At 47.2% G+C, this 19,146-nt stretch overlaps 1 protein-coding gene across 2 annotated transcripts in view; it reads left to right on the top strand.

Moving 5' to 3' along the window:
* The first annotated feature begins 5,419 nt into the window (after nucleotides 1-5,419).
* The window catches only part of VAPB (VAMP associated protein B and C), a 48,643-nt gene continuing 34,916 nt past the window's right edge, over nucleotides 5,420-19,146 (top strand). Inside the window, exon 1 of one of the 2 annotated variants that reach the window (XM_074318129.2) lies at nucleotides 5,420-5,753. In XM_074318129.2, the coding sequence (XP_074174230.2) occupies nucleotides 5,696-5,753 (58 nt within the window). In that variant the 5' untranslated portion in view covers nucleotides 5,420-5,695. The remainder of the gene's footprint in view (nucleotides 5,754-19,146) is intronic. The other variant, XR_012491415.2, reaches the window with a different exon arrangement.

The following is a 19,146-nucleotide window of genomic DNA, read 5'->3' as shown; positions in this document are numbered from 1 at the left end:
CCCTGGTTGCATAATCTATTTTGTTCTTTAATTTTACCTACTATGTCATTGAATTGCGGTGGTTTGGGGAGACGCTGACAAAGCTGATGGGGAGGCATCTGACACCCCCAGCCCACAGCCACTCCCTGGTGGGGCCACTGGAGACTGTCTTGCTTTGCTTTGTCTCCTGGCTGGACAGGGACAGAGGGGGCTGTGTGTCTTTTGTATCTTTGTCTCCAGAGCTCAGCCAGTTGGACCCTCATGGAGGCCGCACAGTGGAAAATCCCTAGGGCCTGGGGAAGAGATGTGTGTAGATTTTACATACACAAATGGCTGCCTCCCTTGCCCCCCCTCCCCCAACACACTGCAGATGATCTGTGGGGACCTTCCACACGCCCCACAGTAAGACTTGCCTCATCAAACATTTAGCATGTAGCTCTCTGCCTCACACTGCCGTGGGGGGCTGATAAGGTAAATATGCCGGCCTTACCCCTAAGGAGCATGCAATCTAATTATCTTCCAGAGATCCTTTGGGGATCTGCTTAATAAATCAATACCAATGATTTGTAATTAGAATATCAATTATTTGTATGCAAATGTGGCCTTCTGGGTGCTTGGGGACAAGTCCTAAGGATTGAAAGGCTCTCTCCCCCACGCCCCACCCCTCAAATTCTTAATTACATTATTTCCTTAATTCATCAAACATTTATTGAACACCTTTGACGTGCCAGGCACGGAAATGGGAACCAAGAATCCACATCCAGGCTGATTCTGAGCTGCTAGGTCTGCGTGGTGTTTAATAAATTCTGTACATGAGGTAGTCCTGAAATTTCAATGCCTGGGGACCCTGCATCTTCATTCATTCATTCATCTGCTCATTCATTCGTTCATTCCTTCAGTCACTCCTCTATTGGTTGTTGTGTGTCCAGTCCTTGCTAGGTGCTGGAGGTAGGGTGTTAAATCAGGAATGGACCACTCACGAAGCTTGCTTCCTGTCACGGAGACAGACGACAGATAAGTAAACCAATAAGTAACTCCACTTTGGCGAAAGTGCTGGAAAGGAAATTGTGACTGCCGTGGAAGCTGGGGTTGGAGAGTGGCAGGAGGGAAGCCTTCCGGAACAGTGTCCAGTCCAGCGCACAGCTACCCGCAGTCACCTCTTCACAGAACTCCCTTCCCGAGGTTTGTTTTCACCTGTGTAGATGTACCTCGTGTGCCCCCACCACCGAGAAGCGGGCTCCACACGTCCCCGACACCTAGCACAGTGCCTGACACACAGCAGGCGTTTAAGAAGTTGTCCAGTGATGGTGATAGTGTAGAGATACCCAAGGGGAGGTCACTGCAGGAGAGGGAACAGTGAGTGCAAAGGGCCTGTGGCAGGGCCACTGGGATTCTCCAGGGTGTCCCTCCCTCCCTCACCACTGCCCCCACGTCTGAGGAAATGTGCTCCTCTCCTGGCCCTGTGGTCTATTTCATCCAAGTCCTCATCCTCCATCGCTAGTTTCTCACTTCTCTTGGGCAAGTATCTAGACTTCCTTGTGCCTCATTGCCTCATCTGTTATCACCTCATTGTGGTGAGAATGTGCGAGCCATGCACATGAGGCTTTCAGAAGATTGCCTGCCCGGCACTGGCACTTGGTCAGTGGTGGCTCAGTTGTTTCCAGCCCAGCCTCTGGTCCGCTTCCCAAGAACCTCTGTGAAAAATACATTGGTAAATGCCATGTGGGTCCTGGACTGGATCCTGGAACAGGAAAAGGACGTTACTGGAAAAACTGGTGACATCCAGAACAGTCTGGAGCTTTTTTAAAAATACTGTTCCAGTGTAGCTACCACAGTTGTGTGAAATAACATTGGGGAAACTGTGTGAGGAGGTAGTGGGAAATTTGTACAACCTTTGTAACGTCTCTGTAAACCTCAAATTGTTGCAAAATGAAGAGCTTATTTAAAAAAATACATTTGAAATTTTAATTTAAAAACAAAACAAGAAACAATAGAAGAATTAGAGAAAAAACCCAATACATTGGGTCATGATATTCCTCAGTATAAAGACATTGGGATAGCCAACAATAGCTAAGGTTAATACCCAGACTCTATTGTGTAACAGAAGATTCTACATCCCTGGCCCTTGCTGGCTGCACGTCTCAGTTCCTAGGTCTCTTGTAAAGTGGGGCTATGTGATCGGTCTTGACGTTGAGAGGGATTGAATAAGTTGACATGAATTTGTATGGTATTTGGCCCACAGGTACACATTCAGTACGATAGAAGTACAGGTCGGAGAGAGAAAACTGAAGATGGCTTTGAAGATGGAGGAAGGGGCCAGGAATCAAGGGATGTGGCCAACCTCCAGAAACTGGAAAGGGCACGGAGCCGCTACATGGAACACAGACGGACGTCTGCCTCATAAGACCCAATTGCGGACTTCTAACCTCCAGAACTATAATAAATTTGTGTTTGAAGCCACAATTTTATGGTAATTTGTTACAGCACCATAGGAAACTGACACATATGCTAATATACTGCCTGATACAGAGCAAGAGTGAAAGAAATTTGAGAAACTATTATCACTCCTTGTCTTTCCCCAAATAGGCCTTGGCAGGGCACGTGCCCCAGGACCTTTGCGTATGCTACTCCTCCACTTGGAGAACCCTTCCTTCTCTTTTCTGTCTGGCAAGATCTTACTATTTTTCCAAGACTACTCTCTAATACCCTCTGAGCTTTTGTGCTTTCTCCCAGCCCCCCAGCGTAAAGTTCGTTGTCTCTTCATAGGTTTCTCCTCATCTATTTTAGTGTTTATCACAGATTGCAATTATCTTGGTGATTTTTTTCAACTCTGCTCACTAGACAGTGAGGTCCTTTGTCCTCAGGCTAAATCCATCTACTGCAGGATGCTCACATAGTAGATTCTGAGGAAATGCTGTTTGGATGAGTGAATGAATGAAAGAGGGAATGAGTGAGTGAGTGAGGCCATGAAGGACAGCCAGGGATGGCGGCATTTCCAAAGGAGGAAATGGGGTGAGACGATGACACCGATTCAACAAAGCCATCTATTTCCTCACTGTGGCTCAGCATTGTGCATTCTGGTTATCACAGAGTTTGAGGGCCAGAGAGCAATGTCATAGTTTGAACTACAGAGAACATCAATGTAGGAGGTTGAAAATCAAATAAAAACATTTTAAAATAAACCTTTAAATTAGAATAGTTTGGGAGTTACAGAAAAGTTGCAAACACAGTAAAGTGAGTATCTGTGTACCCAGCTGCCAGTTTCCCCTACTGTTAATGTCTCATGTTAGTACATTTGTCACAACCAATGAACCACTGTTCATATATTAACATGCTACTTTTAACTAAAGTCCGTATTTTATACAGATTTTCTTGGTTTTCCTCTGATACCCTTTTTTTTTGGTTCCAAGACCCCCCCATGACACCACATGGCATTTAGTCATCATGTCTCTTAGGCTCCTCTGGGCTGTGACAGTTTCTCAGGCTTTCCTCCTTTTTGATGACTTTGGCAGTTGGAGGAGTATTGCTCAGGTGTTTTGTAGGATGTCCTTCAGTTTTTTTTCCCTGATGTTTTTCTTATAATGAGACTGGTACTGTGGGCTTTTATTCGGGGGGGGAACCACAGAGGTGAATTTCCCTTCTTATCATGTCACAGCAAGGTCCGTGCCACAACATGGCTGAGGTACTGTTTGCCAGGTCTCTCCTTCTAAAGTTGCTGTTTTCTTACTTTCCAATGGAAGTAGAGGCCCAAGAGAGAGAGACAACAGTTTAGTAATTGTTTTAGACTGTATTCTTTGGAAGAAAGTAGCTAAGCGTGGCCCTCACTTAAGGGGGAGGGAGTTCTGTACCTCCTCCTTGAGGGAGAATAGCTAACACAAATTATTTGGAATTCTTCTGTCTTTTCTAGTCTCTGTATTTATCCAATCATTTATTTAGATCAGTATGGACTCATGGATATTTATTTTCTATTGTGGGCTATAATCCAATACTATGCTGTTTACTGTTGTTGCTTAAATCGTTCCAACAAACCCTCACTGAAACAGAATTTACAGATGTACTTCAGGCATAAGCAAAGGGATCCTAGCTGTAAGTTCTGAGCTGCAAGAAGGAAAAGAAATTGGTAACTGGGTGTTTGACTCTAAACTAATGTCGACTGTCTAAAACAATTTAGTAATGACTCATGGGGTGAAAAAATGAAAAATTAAACTTAAAATATACTACAATTAAAGTACATAATTGAGAGGATGGGTGATTAAAGTACTCCAAAGTCCTTATATTTCAAGGCAGCAAATGAAAGATTTTAAAAATTAGACGTTATAAATACTCATGTTATAATTTCCAGGGTAATCATTAAAACAACAGAAACAGAATGAAAAGGAAGAGAAATGGAAGAGAAAAAAATAATCAGCCCTAAAGAAGCAAGAAAAGAGTGGAAAAAGAAAAACAAAAATAGGCATGACAAGTAGCACAAAGTGAGATGGTAGAAATAAATCCAGATATATCAGTAAATATAATAAGTGTAAATGGACCAAATGATCTAGTTAAAAGACAAAGATTATCTTAAAACAACCACATTTGTTATTATGAAAAATTTCAAGGAGGATACAGAAAAGTGGGAAGAACAGTACAAAGAACACCCATATGCCTGCCATGTAGAGTCGACATTAACTATTAGGAGATTAAAAACACGTGTTTTATGTAGTAAACATTATATAATGAAATAAAATTTAAATGGCAGTAATGATGCAGTTTTCACTTTTGAGGCTAAGCTGATCTGGGTTCCCAGGAATTTTTCATCATGTAACTTATTTGTGGGTTATTTATTCAAAGCCTGTCTCTCCAATAGGCTCTAGTGAGAGGGTAGGAACCAGGTCCACTTTTCTGATGACTGAATTTCTAAATATTTGTTTTCTCTAGTGGTAAAGGATTCAGCACAGTGCTTGTTACATAGCAAACATGTAATGTAGCTTAGCTTTTGCTTTAGCCCGTTGCTGCTGTTATTGAAAGTGTTCAGCAGAGTGGCACAAAATAAGCAAGCAACAATTGCTAGCTATTTATATTTATTGCTTACCATACGTCACAGTGCCTAGCACACATCATTCACCCATAAACATGTTTATAACGATAATAGTACTTTCATTATTATTCAAAGTCCCTAAGTGCCTGGCACTACAAAAGCAAGGGAAAATGGAAGTTTATTTTCATTAATTATTGAATAAAGTACTTAACACAACTGCTGGTCCCCATTGGCCCTGAAAAAACAATCTGTAGGGACTGTCATTTCTGGGCGTCCCGGACCCGCCCCTCCTCCGGACCTGCGCGACACCCCGCCCCCTGCCGCCTGGCAGCCCCGCCCCCGAGGCCAGCGCCGCGCCTGCGCGCTGCTCCGGGAGCGGTTCCTGGCGCGTATCTTCCCGCCGCCGGATCGCTCGCAGGGTCGAGCCATCCAGCCTGCTGCGTGCGTGCGTGCGTGCGTGCGTCGCTGCGTGCGTGCGTGCGTGCCGTGCGCTCGCCGGGCACCGCGGCCTCGCCCTCGCCCTCCGCCCCTGCGCCTGCACCGCGTAGGCCAACCCCCCCGCGCGCGCCCGCAACGACCCCCGCCCGCGCCCCGGCCGGCCCCCCCTTCCAAATTTAAAGGGGGCGCAGCATTAACGCCTCCCGCCTCCGGTGACCTCCCAGGGGTCTCCCCGCCAGAGGTGTCCCGCCGCTGAGGAACATGGCGAAGGTGGAGCAGGTCCTGAGCCTCGAGCCGCAGCACGAGCTCAAATTCCGAGGTAAGCCGGAGGGCCGCCATCTTCGGCCGCGGGCCAGGCCCGGCCGCCCCGCGTCCCCGCCCGCGCTCGGGAGGGCCGGTCCGGCGCGGCGGTGACGTCGGCCCCCGCCAGCCCCGCGGCCCGCACCCCGCCCGACGGCGCTCCCGGCCCGCGCGCCCCCAGAGCCGGGGACGGCTGCCTGCCTCCCAGGGCCCCGGCGTCCGTGTGCGGGAGGCCGTGCCCCCTCCGCCTCCCCAGAGCCTCCCGTACGCGCGTCGCCCTCGTGCCGCTCGGCGCAGTTTCCGTTTTAACTGTCCAGTTACTGTCTAGTGGGTGGGAGGCCGCCCTTGACTGGAGGCATCGGCGGCAGCCTTTGCCAGAAGGTTCTTCTCTCCACAAGGTCGACGTCTTCAGCTCTGAGGGCAGCTGTCGCGTCCTCAGAGGGGCTCCCTGACCAGCCACGTCAGGGGACACTCGCATCAGTCCCCTGACAGCGCGTTCCGTGGCCAGCACGGCGCTGGCCCCTAAGGCCTGTCCCCCTTGTGCTGTTTTCTGCACCAGAAGGGAAGCCCCGTGAGGACAGGCGCGTCCTCTGCTGGATGGGCCGCGCGGAGCGGGGTCTAAGCGACGTCTGCGAACAGAAAGAATGAATGAAAGACGCGCCTGGAGGGACGGGATGGAGCGCGGACCACCTTCCTGCCGGCCTCCTCGCGTCCGTGCAGCGCGGGGCTGCCGGGGCGGGGGCTCCCTTTTCTCCCCAGAGCTGCCTGGAGCTGAAGCCGAGGAAGCCCAGTGCGGCGCGTGCGACATACAGGCGGCCACCAGGGCCCTTCGGAATGGGAACCTTCACACTTTGGTTGTGTCTTTGCCCCGCCCCCAGCCTTTACAGTTTTCAGGGTACTTCCCTCTCCCCTTCACCAACATGTAGGCGCCAGGGGCCTGTAGGGACCTCGTGTGACGTACCCTCTGCTTCTTGTCCCATGTGCTGAGTAACTGCGTAGTCGTGAGCGAGGCCCGGGAGAGGCAGTGAACGCACAAGCCAGACAAGCCCTTGCTCTGCGTAGGGCGTACTTGGCAACGCGGGGAGACAAGACAACAAACAGTGTTTCAGGTGGTGGTAAGTGCTGTGCAGGAAATCAGACAGGCTGACCTGATGAGCGTACACTTGAGGTTGGACGGCCAGGTCACCACCGTGTCGCCAGCACTTGCCCGTAGTAGGTGCTCAGTAAACTCGGTGGAGTGAGTGCTGGCCAGCGGCACCCCAGCCTGCACGTACTGCCAGGCAGGAGAGGAGGGGATCTTGCCCAGAGTTACCTGTTGGCAGCTGGCACATTTGAACCCAGACTTCAGAGCTCACACTCCGGGGAAATACTCCAGAACTATGGCTGTCACTTTGCCTCCCAGGTTAACAATTTGAAATGACTCCGAATGTATAAAGAACCAAAGGTTTTCCAATGAAAATGATAGTAAAAGAAAAACAGAAAAACACTGCCCAAACCTAACATGGACCGCACTTTAGCTTAAGTGACTCTCACTGCCTCCTAGAGGGGAAAGGTTGGGAAAGGAACCTCGCCTGAGTGAGTGTGGAGGGCGATGGTTTCCACTCGAGCTCTCTGAAGTCGCCTACCACGGAAGCCTGGGGTGCGGGAAGTGGCACATTCGTTCATTTAGTTCACAGACGTTTTCTGAGGCCTGTGTCAGATACCAGGGAAGATGGGTCCCATTCTCCCTCAGTTCCCTCCAGTCTAGGTAAGGGAGCAGACAGCACAACCAGTCAGGACAGCAATGACAAGGCAATCCAGAGTGTTCCGAGAGCAATAAGGTCAGCTCCCAAAAGAAGTGTCTTTGGACTGAGTTTAAAGGTTGAATGGAAGCAGGCTTAAAGGAATGGGTGGGGAGCGTGTCAGGCAGCGGATTGCATGTAAAGGCTGAGACGACGGGACTCCTTTGGGAAGCCACTCGTACTTGAAATGACGGGTAAAGAGCATTTGTTGGGGTCACAGGGCAAAGTAGAGATAAGGCTGGCTAGTAGACGGGTCAGATCTAAGGCCTTATGTGCACAGATGCCAGTGTCCAAGGTCATACTGTGCTGCTCCTCCTCAGCCAGTCCTTTGATTCCTTCACCCTCAAGGCCCCCACCCCCAGTATTGACCTTGGGACTGGCCACTTCCCTCTCCGAAGCTTAGGACCAACTCGCTGGTGACGGGGATGGCCCTCATATCTGCCTTGCTCTCTGTAGGAAGTTTTATCTTTTAGAAGGAGTGATGGTTTTTCAGCTGCTTTGTAAAATGTACGATATTATACTGAGATTGGTGGTTGTATTTAGACAACTGGTTTCATCATCGCAACTTTTTTACTTGGAAATTGTGGCAGAAAAGTGCTTTCTCTGGCTCTGGGTTGGCCAAAGTAATGATGGCCAAAGTCACTGGATATTTTTGCTAGGGCAGTGGTCCAGAAGTCGCGGTGTCAAACTGGTGAAGACGGTTGGCTCCTGACTTCAGAAGAGGCATCTGCAGTCACGTGTAAACCACTTTATGAGATTTGTTTGTTTGTTTTAAACTGAACACCAAGACAATGAAATGAGGATAGAAGCTCCGTACCCTGCTTGCTGGGTAGAGATCGTTCACTTCAGGATGAGACTGAGCACATTCAACGTGTCTCCCAAGTTACTCAGGGTGATGACTGGCTTCCGCTGGTTCACTTAGATGAATCAACACGTAAGCCAACTTTGCGTGAGAAAGTAATAATTAAAATGCCTCTCATCCAAAATAAAAAGTTAGTCATCCTCTCAGTGCAGCCTAAGATGATAAGGGATTGTGTGTGTTGGGTTCTTTTTCACCTTGGGCGTTTTGTGTGGTTATGTTGGAGTTAAGGCTATTACAGGAGAAAAGAGAACACAGACTTTATGACCTCAGTCAGTCTTCTAGAAAGTGCCATGCTGCATTGTGTCCTGTATCAGAAGGAGAAAGACTGCTGGCCTCCTGAAAGACGCGTGACACCATGACATTAGCCATGGAGAAATAGTAGAACCTCTTTTGGACTCGGGGGACCTTTCTGAAAGAGTTAAGCGTTTGGTAAACCTGTGTGCTTTGCATTGTCACTCTTTCTGTTAATCTCAGTTCTTCCAAGACCTAATCCTTTTCTTTCCATTTCCTCACTCTGAGGTCCCACTTGTTGCCCAGCCCAAAGAGAACTTTCTGAATAAGTCACTTTCAGGGCATTTTGTAATCTCTTCTTTTTTCCCCTCTCTCCTCTCCCTCCCCTTCCATCAGATTCCATCCACAGTAAATAGTATGTCATCTGTTTTCTTGGTCATTGTCCAAGACTCTTAATCCTTCACATCCTAGCACATCCCTCCCCCCTTCACACCCCAATGATAATGTCACTGTCAGAATGGTCTGTTAGCCATCTTTATGAGCTGATTAGTTAAGGTTTAAACCCACTGTGGACCCATTTGCCTTTGCTTTATTCTGAGACTAAACCAGTGACCTTCAACACATCTCAGATCGTTGAGCTGTTGGTCACTAGGGCTGTTAGGTGGGATAGCGCCAATGGATTGGTGTGATTACCACTTGGGAGCAAATAGGAATGTCGGCACACTGTAGGTGGTAGATAGGTTTGTATAGGAAAAGCATGCTTGGAATCATTAGTTCACCCCTTAAATTGACGTGTAATTTAATATTGTTTAGGAATCTAGAAAATATAAAATCCTGAAGATACAGTCCATTCAATGCAGTGATTGTCATTCAGAAGCAAGTGCAGCATTTTCATTCTTTAGTGTAGCACCGATTCCTTAACACGCTGCGTACGGCGGCGTCTAAGTCACTCGTGAAGATTCTCGTGATCCCTATGCAATGTGTTAACATTTCATGACCACGTTGAGCAGACTATTTTACAGCACAACAAAATGTCAGCAGTATGCTTAAGATTCTTTACGGTAGCGGTTTAAATCCATCCCGAATAGATTATCTTCATTTATTTAATTATCAGCCAGCTTGCTCATCAAAAGCAAGCGGCACTAAACTTACTAAGCTTTAGTCAAACTTAAATCTTCATAGATTGTACTATTTACTTCTGAGTTTCTGTTCCTGGTTGAAAAATGTGAACTAGAAGTTAACATTTTTTTATCCACTTACTTCTTTTCTCCACAGTTAACTCTTTCGGGAAAAAAAGGCTAGTTCTTGGCAGTGTGCTTATGTTTGGAAACTGGTGACAGTTCCTTGATCTGTGTGGTTGTAACATGCGTCACAGTTATCTTCATAATTACCTGGTAACTTTGCATTCAGTGTGGATTTATTAAAATAATTAGTATCAATTGATGCTTATTAAAGAGGTGAACTCTTAAATATTATTAACACTGTCTTTTATTTATTAAAATTATATAGCATCTTTCCCTTCCAATGCTGAAGGCACAATACTGAAAACTTTGACCCTGCAGTGTTACCAGCGAGTAGCTGAAAACTCGGGGAGGAGTCAAGGGAGTAAACTGCATTGATTACCACTCAAATATTACCCGAAGGCTCAAGTTTTAGACCCTGAAACTTGTATTTTTACATAAGGAATTATCTCCAAGATTGCCTCCCCTACCCCCCATTTGTATTTGAAACATTTGCCATCTGAAGGGTGAGCATGCTTTGGAGCAGATGAGCACAGCTTTCAGCAAGATGGCAAAAAGTGCTGAGCTCCATTAGTCAAGGCGAGGTTGCCATTGAGTGTCTTTAATAAAATAAAATAAGGGGCTTCTGCATAGTTACTTTGCACTGGGGATTGTGTTAAAAACAAAGTTGCACGATGGTTTCCAGGCTTGCTTCCTCATTTTCTGTCACTTTAGGCCCCTTTCAGGCTGTCATCAGCATAGCATATCCAGAATTGCTTGGTCCTTGCTCAGTCAGTCTGTGAATTCTTTGAAGTTTTCACTTAACAGAACTTAGCTGTTGGCTTAATAAAAACAAGAGTTATTTAAAGAGCTTTGTTGTGGAAACAAAGTTACTGAACTTGATAGTCATTTTAAGATTATTTTAAAAAACTAACAATCTGGCAAAATAGTATCTCTAGAATATCTATTTGTCAAAATATTAAATGTGTTGTTTTAACAGAAGCTGTTGATGTCTAGAAACAATGCCTTAATGTGCTTTAGGGTCCCTCCCCCTTGCATGGAAAAAAAATCATTGAGAAAATGGCATAGTCCCGTGGGTAAAATCTTGAAGTGCTTTCTTTTAATAACGTTTGAGCATTAATTGCACAAAACCGTGAAGCTACAGGATGCCTTCCTAGAGTTTTCCTTCATCCTTTCAGAGGAGTTAGTGTCAGTTTTTGACTAGCAGGTTAGTATTTCTCTTCATCTGTGTCAAGCGATGTGTTCAGTCAGGCTTTTGGTGTGTGTGTGAGTGTGTGTGTGTGTGTGTGTGCACGCCCATGGAGGCACCTACAGAATTGCTGGTGGGCGGACATTCTTACTGATGCCAGCAACGTGTCTGAGTTAGTACGCAGTGGCATTTCAGTAGGCTCCTCAACTTATGATGGGGTTACATCCCGATGAAACCCAGGGTGAGCTGAAACTACCCTCAGTTGAAAACGACGCATTCACTGTACCGAACCTACTGCACATCGTCGCTCAGCCCCGCCCCGCCCGCCTTACTCGAGCTCCAACCCTGCTGTTGGCCCGCGGGACAAATCACCTCGCTGCGGCTGCCCAGCCCCAGCATCACAGGGGCATCGTACTGCATATCGCTAGCCTGGCAAACCATCCCCATTCAAAGTACAGTCTCTGCTGAATGTGTATCACTTGCACGCCATCGCAAAGTCCAACCATTGTAAAGCAAAGACTGTCGGTAAAGGTGTTTGGAGAGAGCTAGATTGAGACTGTTGTTTGTGCCTTTTTTTCCCAAGTCAAGTTGTTGTCCTTTCAATCGTAGTTGTGGAGGGCGCAGTTCAGCTCCAGGTCCAGTTGCCGTTGCTAGTTGCTAGTTGCAGGGGGCAGAACCCACCATCCCTTGCGGGACTGGAGAAGTTGAACTGGCAACCTTGTGGTTGAGAGCCCACTGGCCCATGTGGGAATCGAACCGGCAGCCTTCGGAGTTAGGAGCATGGAGCTCTAACCGCCTGAGCCACTGGGCCGGCCCTGTTTGTGCCTTTTGATTGCGCTTGAAAACTGCAATGGACCCCATATCATTCACCTAGATTTGAATTGCTTGTGATGTGGCTTGGAACCTTCATGACTCTTACGTTCCTTGGGTTATCTTTAAAGGATGGCGGGGGCGCAGAGAACGGAGAGGAATAGAAAACTGAACCTAGGGCGCTGGGAGCAGAGGGCATATTTGTAGGGAGCGAATGTGCTCCCCCAGACCTGCGGCTGGTTGGGTCTGGACTTGAAGCAGTGGCCATAGTGGAGCTGACACTTCTTTTGCGTTATAAGGGAAAGAAAAGGTACCAAGAACGAACATTTCAGCGGATAAAAGGCTTAATTTCCAGATGGTAGCCCCTTATCTTATAGGGGCTGTGGTGCATGCTTCGTGTTCTTTATGATTTAATCTGTGTTACAATCCTGGGAGGTGAGTTACTCTGTGGTCAGGTCACTTGCCCCTGGATGCGGCCACAAATGGTAAATGGTGGTGGCAGGACTTTACCCAGGTTTGTCTAGGACGAGTGTAACACTGTCAGCTCTTTAGAATGAGCTCATACAGGGGCTCGTTCTTGGGGGAGGGAGACAGAATTTATAACCATTAAGGAAGTGTTAGTAGCTGTCAGGATAATTTCTTAAGGATATTAATTAATTAAGAATTATACTTTGTGGACTATTTTAGGAGGAATTTCTTACCATACTTTTAAAAGTTCATATTGATGACTCCAAATTCCTTCTTGACTTACCTTGTGAATATTCACTTTTTATATCAGATTTTGTTGGTGTTTATGATTCTGTTTATTTAGAAAACATTAACTTTTCCAGTAATTTGCAGTTCTGCCGTTGAGTCTTTGGAAAGTAGAATGAAACTCACCATGTGTGGTAGAGATTTCACAGGTTTGCAGATTTGTAAGGTTGGAATTAGAGAACTTTGAAAAGGTGCTTATTAAGCTAGGAGTGTCTAGAGTAAATGGCCTGTACAGCTGCCACCTTAAACTTCACAAGTGAGTGGCCTGACGGGCTACTGCCTTAGGCAGAGGAATAAAGGTGAGTTAATGTGTAACTAGAGATTTCTCAAGTGCTGAGAAAGAGCAACTCAAGGTGAGTAACAAAGGTGCTGCTTTATTCTTTATGAGCTGTACTTTGGGAAGTCATAGATCGTTCTCCCAAATGGTGACACCCAAGCATATGGATCAGATTGGAGAGGGTTTGCGGACATGCGTGGGTACAATAACTGTGCATAAGTGATTGTCCAGTTGGGAATATTTGGAGTTTCGACCTTTTCCAGAACTCCTTTGAGATTTCCTTTGTGGACAGGTGACCACGTCTTGTCTGGTGGAGTGGAACGTGATTGGGGTACAGGGTGGTTTGGTCACCCCGTCCTGAACGCACTGGCTTGGGGACTAGGGAGGAGTCGTGGCCCTTAAAGTTTTCTGCCTCTAGGAGGTGTGGGGAGAGGAGAATACGGAGACGGGACAGTTATGAGCTGTCCCTCATGGGGAGCTTAGAAAAAGCTGTGTTAATGTGCTTCATGGTTTGGATCTCGCAGGGAAGGTGACATTTGAGATTTGTGACTTGGCAAGCTTCTACTTGCCAAATGCACCAGGCATTTTTCTGCAAGTGCTCATTTAATTCTTGCAACACGCCTAGGAAGTGGATACAGTTATAATCCTCAGGTTCAGAAGCCAAGTTATGAATCTGAATTAGAGGTGGAGCTAGGATTTGAACCCAGACCTGTCTGACTGCAAAGCCCGTGTTCTTTATCAGCACGTTGGCTGTACTTCTTCCCTTAAAAGGTGAGTGGGAGTGTGGCTGACAGGGAAGGCCCTCGAATGTCTTACTTATTGTGTTGTTAGGAAGGTGAAAGGACTGGAAATAGGACCATGGGAATGGAGAAGGAAGATGGAAAGAGAAACAGAAGAGAAAGGAAAGGTGCTTAATTGTAACTGTAATCTGGTAGTGGCTTCCTTGGCACTGCTCACATGATGTACAGAGTTGTTCTGGAACATTTCAGTGACTGACTGATTCAAACAATTTTTTTCTACCAATTTTGTTTTCCCCCCAAGAACTTGTGTCCTAACTTGATCACTTCTGATTGTGTCATTTCTTTGTGTTGAAAATGATGTGCTGATATTAACCCGACACCTTCCTCCTACCACCCCACTCCCTACTTGAAGTCCCTTATTTCCTTGATGTCTGCCTCCCAAATGATCTGGGACAGTTGAGTACTATTTTAACCTTAGTGACATTCAACATTTATAGTATAGTAGGTAAAAGGGAAGGGAAGGGCTGGTAATACCTAAGGACTCAGTGTTATCAGTATCTTGTTTTAGAAAGGAGAGAACCTAGGCCTGGGGCTTGGCAAATGTGTCATTTGCACCCAGGTCTTTCAGTCTCTGAGCTCCTGTGCTTTGCACTAGGAAGGGGCTTAGGCTCCTCCCCCTGCTGTTGCTTAGAGGCGCTCAGCTGACCTCCCAGCTTTGATCTCCTCTTCTGCTGGACGAGGACCCCCGAACTCCACCCCTCTTGGTGTTCCTGCCAGTTCTAGCTTTGAGAAGGCGAGATGAAAGTTTATTCTAGCCAAAGAAGAAAGACGGAAAGCCCCTTGAGGGCAGAAGCTGGGGCTTGCGTTTCCCATAGTACAGTGCTTTGCACTCGTGGGCTCCTGAATATTTTTTTTTTTTTAAGATTTTACTGGGGAAGGGAAACAGGACTTTATTGGGGAACAGTGTGTACTTCCAGGCCTTTTTTCCAAGTCAAGTTGTTGTCCTTTCAATCTTAGTTGTGGAGGGCGCAGCTCAGCTCCAGGTCTAGTTGCCGTTGCTAGTTGCAGGGGGTGCTGCCCACCATCCCTTGCGGGAGTCGAGGAGTTGAACTGGCAACCTTGTGGTTGAGAGCCCACTGGTCCACATGGGAATCGAACCGGCAGCCTTCGGAGTTAGGAGCATGGAGCTCTAACTACCTGAGCCTCCGGGCCGGCCTGGCTCCTGAATATTTAATTAACGAAACCTCTTTTTCCTGTTTGGAAGGTCACCATGAACCTTTCCTGAGTATTCTTGGAGATATTCTCATCCAGCATCTTCCTGCACCTCCTCCAATTGTACAGTTTGTATGTCACTTGTGTGCTTAGTGTGTGTCTTACTCTTAGTGCTTCGTTTACTCATTGCTCTGTCTTCCTGCTAGAAGACAAACTGACAGACTGTGTTTCTTTGGTTTTTCCCAGTAGCGACTAATACAATATATTCTTTTCTTATCATTTGCTTCTCATAGTCCCCCAAAGAAAGGGATGTAAGCCTGGACCTGGTTCTCTTGTTAGTGTTTAGTCTGACCATTTGAAATAGAAGCATGCACAGGAATAAAAAGAGGGATTTGCTGAAAAACCGAAGGTTTGTCCTTGTGGAGGCTGATTTGAATTCTCATTCTGTTGGTTGAATTGATTTGTTGGCATATAAATGTATCCTGATGGACTGCTCTGAAAATCTAAATTCGTGCTTTTTGACCTTTTTAAAGTCAGACACTGCTTTACTAATTGGATGAAGGAAAGCCATGAATGACTCCGTGGAGAATGTGCAGACGCCCTCATTCAAAACTTCTCGTGCAATTTAGGAACGGGAGGCGCACGGCTGACTGGGGCGCCTGGTTGGCCTCTCGTTTGCTCCAAGAACGGCAGAGGGGGGAGAGTCACGAGAGGCCGTTTGGAGAAGTCCCCACCCAACTGGGCTAGTTCATTTGGGTCTTTCAATTTTATGTTGTTGTTATTTTCTAAATGAATGCCTCTGTTGCCTTTCCCCTCAAAGCAAGATTATGCCTTTGTTTTTTCTTTGTGTACCTAACATGAGCACAGTGCTTGGGTACTAGTCACTTTCAGTAAACGTTTGAGTGTTGTCTGTTCCACCTTTGAAAAAGATTAACTGCCTTCTCAGTCGTGTTTGCTATCTGCACTCTCCTCCCTGCACCTTCCTTCTTGTCCTGGCAAGTTTCTGGAAGTAGTAGTCTCAATCTCCACGTTCTCACCACCACCCACTCAAGTCACTGCCCAGGAGCCTAATTGTTGCTTCATTGCTACTTCTGTTGCTGCAGTTTTCTTCTCGCCTTCTGTGTGTTCTAGAGCATTGGACACCTGTTGCCGTCCTGCTTTTCACTCCCGTAGTCACTCCCTTTTGGCTTTCTTCCACCCGTTTGCCACTTTTGCCCACTCCTCTGGCGTCCTCTTGGTAACGCTGAGGGTACAGCTTCTCCTTCTCCCCCTCTTCGTGCTCCTTTCCTCTCTCTCTCTTAGTTTCCTTCCCTCCCTCCCTGTTCCTTCTTCCCCTTTGGGGAGCTCTTCTGCCAGTGCCCTTGGCTTCTGACATCACTTATAGGTGGTCGCAGGCCTGCCGCCAGCCCACATACGGGGCCACAGGTCCCTCAAGTGCAGCGTGCCCCACACTGTACTCCTTACCACTCCCTTTGCCTTTTTTCTCCAACCTCCTCTTGCTGACGCATCTCATTGAAGGGTGCCCACATCCACACAATTGACCGACTCGGAGAGCCCAGGACACAAATCTGTCCCTTCTTCCTGATCGCCTCTGGCTGCTTCATTCCCCCGCTGGAGGACTGTAATAGCCCCTTAATGGATCTTCCTGTCTGAATCCTCTCTTCTCCATACTCATGGCACGTTCAGATATGCAAATCTGAGCTTATCTCTTGCTTGCTTAAAATCATTAAATGTCTCCCCGATGCCAAAAGAATAGTTTAAACTCTTTACCAAGATCTAGAAAAGCGCTTGTGCCTGTCGCCCTTGCTCTCCAGCATCACCTGTCCTCGCGCTTGTGCTCCGTCATTTCGGTCTGCCTGGTCCTGGGGCTGGTGCATGGTTGTTTCCGCCACGCAGGATGAGTTCATTCCTCCTCCTGTGCAGCTGCCCCCTCCCACTGCCCGGCAAGGCTCAGCACAGCTTCCCTTCTTGAAGGTCACTTCCCGACCCTCCGCTCACACTGCCTCCCCTGTGCCCCCGCACTCAGCACAATGAGTATTTGGTTACTGCACTTCCTGCGCCATTAATCAGCAAGACCTTTGCCTTTTCTGAATTGTGTCTCTTCTCCCCGGGTCTCAGTGCCAAGCACAGTGCATGGCACGTGGCAGGTTCTTCGGGGGGTAAGGTTGTCTGGGTGTGAGCACACGGAGAAAGAAGGGGAGAGCTTTTTTATTGGTAAGGAATGGTGCTGCCTGTCAATGAGGCCTGCATTTCACTCAGGACTGTTTAAAGACGTTTCTGCCGAGCGCTGGGCACTTTTCTCTTCTGCAAACATGTTCCTACCCCTCCTCACTCCTATTTCCGACTCAGAACCACCTTCTCACCCCGTTCTTCACCCGTTCTTTCCATCCTTAAGGAATCTGGCGCCATTAGCCAGCCTCTCTGTTCCTGGTGTCTCACATTTCTCTTCCACTTCAGTCCTTCCCGGTGCCCATAAACATGCTTAAGTTTTCCCTTCCTGAAAAGAAAAGAAATCATTCCCCCAGATTTCCCCCCGCCACTTAAGTGAACGCCCAGTCTCCCATCGCAAGTAAATTTGTAGTCGCAATGAATCTCCATTACTGATTTGCATCTTCACTCCCCTATCAATTCTGAGACTTTGTCCTTCCACTGAAACCCTTCTCAGTTCACCAGATTTCTCTCTGCAACATTTGTCTTGACTTTTCTGGTGAACTGCTCTCTTTATCATCCCTTTTACTGGATGTTGTCATTTCCCAGGCTTCTGTCCTCAGTCTGCTCCTTATAACTTTCTCTGGATGTTATCGCACTGATAATGCCTTCCGTTCTCTCTCCTACACAGAAAGCTTCCAAATCTGTGTCCCCACGCGGATCTCTTGATCTCTAGGCTGACGGTTTACTGGACACCCCTGCCTACCTGGTCGTCACCAAACTACCTCAGACTCAGCGTGGGTCATACTGCAGTCAGGATTTAGTTTCTCCTTCCTGTTGAATGGTTTCCGTATCTTGGGACTGGCCCTTGCACCCAGTTAGATAAGCCAGAAATCCTAAAGTCAGCTTTTACTCCCCCTTCTTCCACGCCTCGTATCTAGTCGGTCTGTTTAATCAGCAGCAGCTCCTGTTCCCTCTGGCCTCTTTGCATCCCCACTGTTACACCTGATAATAGGCTCTCTCCCTAAATAATCCTCAGGATTATTACCCTGTGTCCCAACTTTCTGTCTCTTACTTTTCTCCCTACTTCCCTCACCCTTCAAACTATCCTGTATACAATTTTCAGAGGTATTTTTCTAAAATTGAAATTTGATTATGTCATTTACTTTAAAATATTCATTGGCTTCCTAGATCTTACACGTAGGTTATTTGTCAAAATTCTTATGCCAGCATCAAAGCCTTTGAAAATTGAGCCATACTATTTTTTTAAAACAATCTCAGCTTGTATTTTCTATTTTAAATAACTATAATATTTACAAGCTGTTTAGAATAACAAACAGACACACACACACTTACCCACACACCGTGAGTACACATGGTTTTATCTCGGGTTTATACTGAGTGCTGGTGGAGGCAGTGAGTACTTTGTAGCTCCCGTGGTCAGAAAAGGGAAGCCGTTTCCTTCCTCATGCCGTCCCTAGGGTCATTTCCAATACTCTTCCTCCCATTTCCTCATGCACAGCTCATTGCCAGACTTGTATACTAGTCAGTTTTTACAGTTTATTTTACTTAAGCTATCAGCTTTTATGAAGCACAAGCAGACATGATTCCCCGCCCCCCGACCCCCAATACTCAGCTCCATTTGCTCTCCCCGTGTGGCATCACCCGTGAAGGCCCTCAGCGCTTGGCTCACACCACCCTGGGGCTTTCCTGTAGCTCAGAGGGAATGCATGTGCCTGCCCTCAGTGTTCAGCTCTGCACCTTCTGCACCTCCTGCGTCGGCATAAAACCTCAGAGATTAACTTCGTACCGCAGTCGAGGCAGTAGGTAGTGTCCGCCTGGCAGTTCAGGGCGTGAACGCGGCCCAGCCTGCTCGGATGTGAATCCCGGGCCTGCCACCTAAAGGTCACCTGACCTGGGGTAAAGTATTGAGCCGCTGTGCCTCACATTCTTCCCCATGGGGTATGTTAGGAGACTCAAATAAGTTAAATGTAAAGTGTTTACAGTAGGACTGGCACTGTTAAGTGTTAACTAAGGTCACTATCGATTGGTAATTTTCTTACAAAATATTCCGGAGTCTCGATCCCAGAGATCCTTATTCCTTAGCTGTGGGTGGGTCCCGGAATGGCCCTCCACGGCTATCTACGCTCTCCCTGGGGTTCTGCGCG

Source organism: Rhinolophus sinicus, chromosome 13 (genome assembly GCF_057876585.1).
Source record: "Rhinolophus sinicus isolate RSI-liver-muscle chromosome 13, RSI-T2T, whole genome shotgun sequence".
NCBI lineage: Eukaryota > Metazoa > Chordata > Mammalia > Chiroptera > Rhinolophidae > Rhinolophus > Rhinolophus sinicus.
The sequence above is the reverse complement of the archived record's forward strand: the minus strand, read 5'-3'. Positions and strand labels throughout refer to the sequence as shown.